Below are 11,012 nucleotides of genomic sequence, written 5' to 3' on the forward strand. Positions count from 1 at the left end.
GTTTAATGGGATATTTTTCTCAAGGTTTTCAAAGGAGGATTCATCGGGAGTAATATCCTTGAGAAAGGTAAGGTTGGTCTCCATTTCACTTTCCATGAATTCATCCCTCTCGGTACATGTTTCATCATTTTCATCACGTAGACCCAAGGAGGACTCGTCTTCTTGCTCATTACCTAGATTCTTAATGTCTTGATGACGCTCGATGAAGGCTTCCTCTTGGATGCTTAATGCGGGGTGTACTTGAAAGTGTCTAAGAAAGCCATCAACAAACTCCTCAATAGATGAGATGCTCCTAGGTTCATGATCATGCTGCCATGAGTTATGACCACCGAGAGATCCCATGAACAATAACATAAGGACATCTTGGTGGACAACCTTCTCCCTTGAAGCATGTGCACTAAATCTTTCTACATGGTCATGAGCGGAGAGTGGATCACCATCAAACACGAGCACCCACATACCATCCTTCCCGCGACATGATTAGGATGCCAAGGGATGCTAGTAATGTCCAAAGCGATAAATTTATCGAAGAAAGACAACCTATTTGAGGTATGCATGAAAAATATGTAGGAGTCGCCAAGTGAAATCAAAGATGCCTAGAAAAATGCTCGCTTCACCCTACAAGCATTGACCTTAAAGTTCAATGAAGAACTATGGCTTCGTTCTTCCAATGGAGTCGCCAATAATGATATGTCAATGTGTTGTATGGGGAACAAAACACACATTTCGTGCCCCCGACAACGATGCCAAAATGCTACCGCTCAAACTAGCAGGGGGTCCTAGAGGGGCACTTGCTAGGTCAAGAGCAACAATGAAGCTAAAGCCCACTGTCACCACAACTAAAGCTTCCTACTCTTTATGGACTTTCACTGATGGGAGGAGACCCGATATATAGAGAATCACTTATGAAGGATAGATCAACTAAGATGGATGTGAAGTGATCTTGATGACCCTTTCCTAGGAGAGACTCAAGAGTGGGACTTGCTTGCTTTTTAAGCAAGGTGCAAGGTTCTCTAGGATAGGGGAATAGGGATTTGAGGGCTTGGATTAGGGAATGTGACTTGTAAAGGAGCTTCCTAAACCCTAAAATCCTTGTGGAACTTGGTTTCCCAAGTGGTTTTTGAAGAGTTGACTTTGATAAGATATGGGACCACACGGGACCAAGTCGACCCAGGTTAGGTCAAGAGGAGGGAGTTTAGCTACCAATGATATGTTTGACCTAATTAGGGAGGGGAAAGGGATCAAGGAATGAATTTTCAATGAAAGGCAATGCAAGGATCCTAGTGAGGTTTCTAGCCCAAGGGAAATCAAGGGCAAGAGTTGGTCTTCGAGCTAGGGCTTGCGATATCTCAAGGTCCCATTGTCAAAATCACATGAAATTTGGAGGGATTCTTGAGGACACACTAGCACAGTTGTGGACCAAAAATCGAAGTATTTGGATGCCTAGATTATGAGATAATTGATTCCCTAGGTGACCTAGAGGAATAGACCTAGGGAAGAGTAAAGTGGAGGAGGGAAAATAGGTTTAAGGTGATCACCTTTGGGTGGACCAGTGCCTAATCCTTTGGGGAGATTGGAGTCAGGTAGAATTATGACTATGGACATTTGAGTTTTCTAGGTCAAGGAGGCCTCAAAGACAACTTTGCTTGGCACTAGGGCAACAAAAAAAGCAACTTCAAAGACTTTATACTTCGTTTTGCAAGATAAATGGCTTTTCAAGATGAATTTCAGTAATGAAACATCCCTAGGAACATTCATTCATTATACATGGTCCATACATAAGCATTCACTATCTAGAAACATAATTTCCACAACTTCGCATAAGAGATGCAACAAATAAGCACTAGTATAGTGAAATCCCAACAACAATGTATGTGACAAGATTAGAAAGAAAGAATAACATTAAAATGTACTTACATGTATAATAATATATCCAACCATCCAAACAAATTGCCATCAAGAAGCTCCAAGACATGCAAAAATTATCCAAACATCAAAACTCATTCCATGCTCCAAAATTTCGTCCTCCAAGAAGGATAGCGAAAATATCTAAAGATATACTAATTCCAAATCCAAGTGATGATGCTAAAATGAATTCACATCACTTGTATTTATACACTTCTAATGAGTTTGATTTAGCTAACTAGGCCTACATTAGCCCCTACAATAAAATAATGTGAAAAATAACTAACTTTTGGTTACAAGCCCACCAAACTAGCTCATAAACAAAAGAATAAGCCTCTCAAGAGATTGAATAATGAATAGTGCATGTCATTGGACCTTGGGGGAGGCCTAATGGAGGCCATATGTGCCATAATGTGTAGCTGAACTCCCAAAAGCAGTGGACAAGGGGTTGGCCCCTTGTAATAACCTGTGGTGCTCCAAATGGCATGTGGGGGCACACAAGTGTCCTCATGGGTCTCCAAACAAATCAAAGATGCCTGTAGATCATTCGCAAGGGCTAGGATGATGGTGTAGGTGATGCCAAATCATTGTGCAAGACCTGGATCATCTACCAAGTGTATGGTGCAACTTTGGGGCCAGTTGGGCATGATGGATTAGGTGCATCTTGCTTGTCCAATAAGTGAACCACGAGCAATCTCTGAATGGATGTGGGGATCCATGGAGTGCTATTTGCTGTTGTGGAGGCCCATGGCTCTCTATACACGCCCTACATGTGCCAATGTAGCCCTCTGGGGTCAGGACCCCATATAGGGAGATCAAACCCAAATGGAAACCACCTACAATCCTACATAAGATCCAATGTGTCCTTGTGCATTCCGACACACCAAGTCATTAAAGAAATCAAGTAAAACAGTTTATAAACCATGGATAACAAGTGAACACTTCATAATGGCATGCCCTTCCTTATTGGGCTTTGACATGTGCTAATGTCTCCTAAACTTCAAATGGGGTTAGCCAAGAATCCTATTAGGTGGTTTCTACTTCTAAAGGGGATATATATTCAAGGTACATCCTTCTAAAGGTGGTGGCATGTGACAGATAGGTGAATGAGGTAGGGGACGAGAAGGGGCAACCATGGGTCACATGTTGAGGTACAAGGGTAGCTAATAAGAGGGAAGCCCACACTTGTGTTTATAATGTATATGAGGGAGCAATCGTGGTACATGAGGTGCCCTGACCTTGATTTTTCCAAGTAACCTTACAAACATGGGACACCATTCAAGGGTATTGAAATAACGATGCAACATATGCCTCAAGTACCGTAGGCTCTTCCCACAGATAGTCACTTGTGGGAAATCGTAGGATAGGCTAGTAGAGATACCAATTCATGTTCAATGGCCGGGCATAATAGTCATGGGTTATGATCATGTGTATGGGTAGGGAAACCAAGCCAAAAGCTTTAGGAAGTGATGGTTCACATAGGACCTTGCACCTCAAAAGTTCCTTTACATGCAATAATCTGTAGATGCCAAGACAAGCAAAAGAGGGGATATCACCTTCACTTGTCTTAACACGACCTCATGCTTAATACCTATGTGAGAGGTGCTTTCTTGGAAAATACCCTTTGCCACTGTTGGATTTTGCACTCTTTAGTTAGATTTAATTTCAATTTCGTGGCCTTGGAGAATTTACTCTCTAACCTATCCCAAGGCCTTACAACCTAGACTATGTTGGTTTGCTAGAAACACAAGCCAAATTGAATTTAAGTTAAGCATGAATTTTAGGCTATTAAGTACTCAGGGGGTAATGGATGTGCCACAATTGATGTTATGACTTTGCTGAAAGATAAGAACACTAGCAAAATAGAAATGCATGAATTCTTCGATCACTTTAATTTTAGATGCAATAACAACATTTTCAAAAAATATGAGTTTGATGAAATGTAAACACTTCCAACGCAATTCTTTTTCTTTTCAAGGACACTTAAAATGTAGACCCTACAACTTATCCAAATGAAATGTAACTTCAACCAATTTTTTTTTTTGGTAGGTAAGCACCCACGGGGGATTTGAACCAGTGACCTATCACAAAGAGTGCATTAACAATGCACCCATTCACCGTCAATCCAAAGCCCCGTGGGCAACTTCAAGCAAACTTAAAAATTCACAAACAAGCAACAAAAGGCAGACAAACCTAGAATGTTCTTCTCTTTTGGAATGTTAAATGCTAAGTGCATCTTTGCAAGGATGAATTAGACAAACAGTGACTACAAATAGATACTCAGGCAGCAAAATCAGTGAAAACACAAAGGAAAATTAGGCCAAAAAAGCTAAAAACCAAAAAAAGCATCCCCCAGGAGGTACTCGCTACTCTTCTGAGAGTGACTTGCAAGTACTCACACTTTTTCCAAGTGCAACCAGTGATTGCTCGCTTTGTTTCCAAGGGAAACTAGTGAGTGCTTGTAGTTATGGGCGAAAAATAACAAAAAAATTTAGTTTTTTTTTTTTTTAAACTGTGACCTAACATGACTGTAAACAGGCAACTAGACAGAGAACAGATCGATGAGATAAGAAATTAGTCTTAAAAGTAATAGGGAACACCCTACAAAGGATGAAAGTTATTTTCTGGTGAAGTTGTTAGTTCTATTACAAACAATTCTACACTATCCTACGACTAGGGTGAAATCACGACATATAGGAATAGAAGACAACACTCAAACTTTTCCTAGATAAGCCTATGATGACTCATAAACAACTGCTAGGTAGTTAGAGTACTTGGTTTCTTGACAGTAGGAGATGCGATGCGCAAGTTGTGTTCACTTTAACTCTCTTGCTCCTTTTGCAGGATTCATGACCTACAAACACAAATCGAAAAACGGTTCTCAAATCAACACGGTAAAAATAACCAAACTACAAAATAACTTACTAACTATAGTTAGGTGTGTTAGACCTACCACTAGAAGCTATAAGATGGACATAAACCTATTATATAGTATCGATTTGGGGGGAGGGGTGGGAAGAAAAGAAATCTCTATTTTTATAAAGAAAAATAGATGTATAACAAGTTATACTTGACTTCCACTGCTAGCATTCCCTGTAATTGTTGTTTGGAATCCTCTTGTCCCAAGCCACTCAAGACAACTACTACTTCGATGCTTTTCTCTAGGTGGAGAGGAGGAAGACAAGGGTGTCTTAGCCCTCTCTCAAACAAAAGGAGAAGGGATCAACTGAGAATAGGGGATGCTTAGGGAGATGTTGGTCATAAAAACCTTAGGGACAAAAATTTTCACTTATTAGGATGAGATAATAACTTTGGTATGCAAGGGCATGATGTATTCTCCTTGAGGTATATTTATACCATATCAAGATGGTTAAGATTGTTTCTCCTGGGAATTGTTGATTTGTGTAGCTTGGGAGGTACTCCAAGCCCTAGGGTTAAGGGTTTGGAGGACAAAACGCCACAAGGGCAACTTGTGGGCTTAGAACCCAAGTATGGGGTTTTGGCATCCATCGTGTTTTGGGGCAAAACCATGATGGATTCACGACATGTGATGGATGAGGATGATAGTGCTCGGAAAGACGATTCCAACGCATTGAAAATCGTCCGAATCCGAGTTGTCGTTAGAGAGATATGAATTTTTGAAGTTGACATAGTAAATATTGGATTTTCAAGTAGGCCGACTTGAAGAAAATTCCAAGTAGACGTGTCTCTTTGAGTGAACTCGTTGGAGGTCTTAAAGCCTATATATTGAGGATGAGTTGAGTCATTTTAAGCATCCAACAAAGGCAATACACCTCTGAAATTTTCGGTGGAGAAAGGTGAGCCTTAGCTGCAGCAAAAGGAAGCTAAAGGAGCAGCGTGGAGGCCTGTGGTAGGAACAACTGTTGTAGGTGACAACAGATCTGTTAAGGGCAAGTTTAGGGCTGTTTCTAGGTACAGTTAAGTGCACGAAATGCAAGTAGCCAGGCTGAGGAGAATAAGAGGAATACGCTGCTGCTGGAGACTATTTTGGGTACCATTCTGTGGAGGCAACAACTACAGGATTGCTGTTGTGCTTGGACGCAGGCCTAAGCACATAGCTGTGACTACGTTAGGGGTGTTAAGGGCTGATACATATCCTAAGGAGGCAGGGTAGCTAGGGAAGAATCTTGCTAAGGTGGGACATAGCCCTTGAGGGACTTGTTTGATGACTGTTAGGTGGAGTTAGGGTTGTGGAATGTGCCCTAACTAGGACTGTCACAAACTGCAGAGGCAAACATAACAACAGTGTGTTTGGAGGTGTGTTGGGTCATGTATTGACTAGAGCTTGGATCAGTTTTATAAATAACCTGTTGGAGCTAATTGGAAGACACATTTCAGGGAGGGAAGGTGTCTTCCTAGGAGCATATTCAATAGTGAAGTGTTGGGTGTCATAGAGCTGGTTGGAGGGTAGCGTGTTGGCTACCCAAAGTAGCCCTAGACGAGTTATCTTGAAGGATGAAGAGCAACTGAAGGTTGGCTGAAGGACGGTACCAAAGTGCAACACTTTGATGGACGAAAGTTGTTGCTAGCATGGCAGATTGGAGCTCGGGAATTAGGCCTACCCAGAGAGAAGTTGATGAGCTCGTGTTCATTGTAGTAGATGTGACTTGCAACAGTTATATGAGACAACCCTCCTAGAGTCTTGATGTGTAGTGGCCTTGATGGACTAAGGCACTACTAGTGAGTAGTACGGGTGCGACGGACCGACATGACAAGATACGACATAGAAGTGCTACAACCAAGTTTGTCATTGTATCTTGTAACCATAGACTGTTGTATTTATCAGATTTGGATTAATATAACGAAGATTGGTGATTGTACATTATTGTACAATTTTGTTTAAAACTGTGTATCATTGTGCGTATTGATTTACTACTTTATATTTCTGTTGTGCAAAGTAGTTTATGGTTGAGATTCTTGGTTTGGTAGCGTCAGTGATTTTAAGACTCTAACCTATACCCAAGGTCGTGGAAATTCAACATTGGGAAGTTACGGAACCAATTTTTCTATACTCTCTTCTTGGGAGCACGTAATTTATGTGTTTTTTATAATTTTTATGATTTTTGAAGGCACTCGCTACTCTCTTGAAGGAAACTAGCAAGTACTTGCTCCTTTATTGAGGGAAATCAATGAGTATATAGCAAAGAAGTATTTTTTATAGAGTTGCAAATGGGTTAAGCAGTGTTATTGTGGGTGCCCCCTAGGGCTTGCACCCCCACCCCCAGAACTGTGCTCCAAGTAGCAGCGTCTAGGGAGAACCCTTCAGAGAACACTCCCAAAATTCGAGGGCCCTCCTGAGATGAATTTGAGACACTCTCTACCCTTTTGGGTGTGTGGTGCTCTCAAGGACGCTCTTGGAGATGGGAGTGCATTGGCAAGGTTCTCCCTGGATGCTTCCTAGGTGCTTTCTAATTATAGTGTTAAATTCTTATAGTAGGAAATATAACTTTACTTAAATTTGTAACATTGCCATTAATTGTTTTAAGATGTTTGAGAGTGGTTCTAACCTCATTGGACTACATATGGAGAAAGTAGAATTTCATATCCCATTCAAAATTCATCAAACTTAACAATTTTTAGTATTTCAGGATGTGTGGAATTTTCATTGGATTCTATCATGTGTGAGGGTATGTGATTGGCATTTAATCTAGTGCACCAAGTCTTATATGTACCCCAATGTTGATGGTGTTGATTGTTGGAATCCTTTGTTATGGCCTTAGCACAATTGTAATCTTCACTTAAAAAAAATCATTAATTAGGCATGTTAAGCTATTTCTACTCTATTTTTAAGGCTTAGAATAGGTAGTTTCATCAAAATTGGGTGGTGTGGACTGAGGTCCCTATAGGATCGAGGTACAGGCAAAGGCTAGACAAGAGGCAAAAACTAAAGAATGATACTAGTGATGAGGATCTTGATATAAGCAATGATGGAACATTTCTTGTCAAAGAGTGGTGGAACATGCATGGCGGTGCTATCCCATAGCTACAACATTTGGCAACATGGGTGATTTCACAATTGGTGAACTCTTCTTTTATAGAGAGGTGTTTAGCAACTAGCTCAAATGATTGTTTTGGACCTTTAGGTTTTGATGCTTCGGTGTGTGGATGGTCTATTTTGTAAATACAACTATTGGTCATGTTATTGTTGACAGTTACTAAATAACCTATTTAACCTATTTCATTCCATAAGTTAGTGGTCTACCTACTATCATATGGCTTAAAAACTTGTATGTTTAGTTATAATTACTAGAATCTAGATTCTAGATGGTTGATGCTCAAATGATTAATCAATAAGGTATTGTGGATGCCATTTCTACCTTCATTAATGTGTGTGTGTGTGTGTATATATATATATATGCTTTTTTAACACACACACATAAGAGATGCTTTGCTCCTGAGTTTTTTGGGAAAATGATGCTTCTGATCCTTATAATGCTCTTGCTTCGCTCCTTGCTCTAGCAACTATGGGGTTAAGTCAGAGAAGACCAATATGTGATGGTTTAAGGCCAATAGGATGCATCTTATCTAAATGGGGTGGCTAAGGATGCTATAACAGATCTCCATACCAACCACCCTCATATGGTGAATTGAAACCTCCATCTCCATATCAACAGTGAAAGCCTCCATTTCCATATCAACAATGAAGTCAATATGAAGAAAAACAAGGAGAGGAATTTTGACTGTGAGTTCATCATGTATGCAAGAAATCAAGGGGTCTGAAACACTACGCCATACTTGGTTTTCCTGTATATGCAAGAATATTTAGTTTCAATTGGTGATGGAAGGGAAGGCTATCCTATTCCTAGAGAAAAAGAAACAGCTTCACAGTAGAGTAGAATGGAATGAAAATACTGGATAATTAAGTAACGAACTAGTCTACCTGTTCTATTTTTTTGATCCATATACGACCAAAATCAGTGAAATCATGACCAAAACCAGTGAATATATGACCAAAATAGGTCCAAAAAATAGAACAGTTAGACAATTCCTTCAGATGACAATTTTTTACCTTCTTGTTGAAGTGCATTTTGAATAATAATTGAAGTAAAAGGCTGATCTCACTAAAATAGATTGAAAATCCATTTCTATTTCAAATCAGATTGAAACTATTAACAGTCAAATTGTTAAAGAAGTGTCCTCAGATAATTTTATTAAATAAGGAAAACAGAAATACAAAGATAACTAGGGCCAAAATCCTATGATTTCACATCAAAATGAGCTAGTTTATATAGCTCAATTCTAAGCTAAACTCTAGGAGAACAACCAATCACATAATCATATTGGTATGATAGGTGTTCTTTACACATTAAACTAAATATCCTATTGAAAATTAATAGATAAAATTATTTATTTAGACTTCTAGAACTTTTAGGAGTATTAGGCTAACACAAATAATGTATGATTAATATTAATATATGGTAATAACCAAAAATGATTCTGAAATGCATAACTAAATGTGAAATCTCAACAAGTAAATAACATTTTGATTTTCCTGCTCCTCTCCCTTGTCATAGTCATTTGATTCCCTCAACCTCTTTCACAGCATCCTTCATTGCATAACTGACTTGCTTACAAGGTTGTGGATTTTCGGTCATGCTCAACAAAGTAAAGATTGTGATCAACTGTTTTGGCATTTCTAGCGGCTTCATCTCTTACAGCAAAATATTCCTAATGATGCATGCATTTTTGGTGTTAATAAGTCTCTCTCCCTTTCGTGGTTGGTTTTTAATTGCTTGCTGGTTAAAAAAGTCTTCTCGTTACTCACTGTATATGAAAGCCCTTTGAAATGCAATGGTAATGTTCTTGAAGCAGAGATCGTGAACCTTAGGAGGGAATATCATATCTATTAGACTCTTTGGTTGGAGGCGTTCATACAAGTTGGGGTTTTAGGCTTTTGTTCTCAAAGTTGTCTAACGAAAGCATCATTTCCCAGACTTTATTTTGTTGGTCAGCATGACGAATTTGAAATCTGGGCTTTAATTGAAATCTTGTATCACTTTAACGTTTAAGGCATCGATATTCCATGAATGGATGAGCTTGCATGTATGATACCGAGTCTATTTAGCTGAGTTTAAAGAGGATGCATCTGAACCAAGTGTTTAAATATCTTCTTTATAATTAAGTGCAACACTTAGTTAAATGTTTAGCACACCCCGTTGTTTTCTAATAATAGAATTGGCTGTGAGTTGCCATATTTAGGTATTTGTCCGTATTTGAAATATTATGGCCATTGTTAAGTACAGATACAGTGAATTTTTATCTCATTGCTCTATTAACTTTGTGTGATTGTGTTTTACAGGTGTTTGAAGATTATCGAATCACTACAAACATGCTGTGAGAAGTGTGGTTATCATTCAACACATTGTGCATCCTTATCTGGGCTTTTAAAGACTAAACCAAAGGAGTGATTATTTTGTTTTATACCGTCTCATGGTGCTTTGACCACCATTCTGTATAATTTTGAACACAGATTGACTATATTGTTACATATAAATCAAACAGCTTAGTTCCAAACCAATTATACGTCGCTTTAGTAGTTGGGAATGTTTAAATGCTTAGGAAAATTTAGACATTCTTTTGTCTGTAAGGTTGGCCATGGCATTGTGATTCTTGTGTGTTTCTTTCCCATGTTTTGGGATACAATGGCCATTGGACAGCAAAGGTTGCAATTTAATTGGCAAAGCAATATAAAATGCCTAGAGTGCATGAGTTTTGGTTTAGTGGTGTGATGACTTAGTGATGCAGCTTGCAGTGTAATGAGTTGATTCTGACGGTGACTTGCATATCAAAAAACTCTGAGACTTGCAATTGAAACGAAACTATTTAAAACAAGCTTTTATGAGAACAGTTATAATTATCAAGAGAGAAATGAAACCACTGCAAGTGGTATTCTTGGAAATTATTATGTTTTGAATTGTATGAAGAAAGAAAGAATAATACATTACTGTGCATGGATGAACAAGTGCGGTTTGTGGGATTGCTATTTACATGCACGTTTAAATTAACAGTGTCAAAGTGCAGACAGCATCTCCAGGGTAACTGTAGAAGAGATATTCATTCACAAGTTTTTCCAACAAACAGAATAC

The 11,012-nt window shown here is 38.9% G+C and overlaps 1 protein-coding gene across 1 annotated transcript in view; it reads left to right on the forward strand.

The window, feature by feature from the left end:
- The window catches only part of LOC149216136 (Cox19 family protein (CHCH motif)), a 39,687-nt gene extending 29,041 nt beyond the window's left edge, over window positions 1-10,646 (forward strand). Inside the window, exon 2 of the mRNA XM_089392710.1 lies at window positions 10,226-10,646. Within this exon, the coding sequence (XP_089248836.1) occupies window positions 10,226-10,334 (109 nt within the window). The 3' untranslated portion in view covers window positions 10,335-10,646. The remainder of the gene's footprint in view (window positions 1-10,225) is intronic.
- The last annotated feature ends 366 nt before the right edge of the window (window positions 10,647-11,012 follow it).

Source organism: Pinus tabuliformis, chromosome 1_1 (assembly GCF_031772625.1).
Source record: "Pinus tabuliformis cultivar Carrire ecotype Pingquan chromosome 1_1, CPIR1, whole genome shotgun sequence".
NCBI lineage: Eukaryota > Viridiplantae > Streptophyta > Pinopsida > Pinales > Pinaceae > Pinus > Pinus tabuliformis.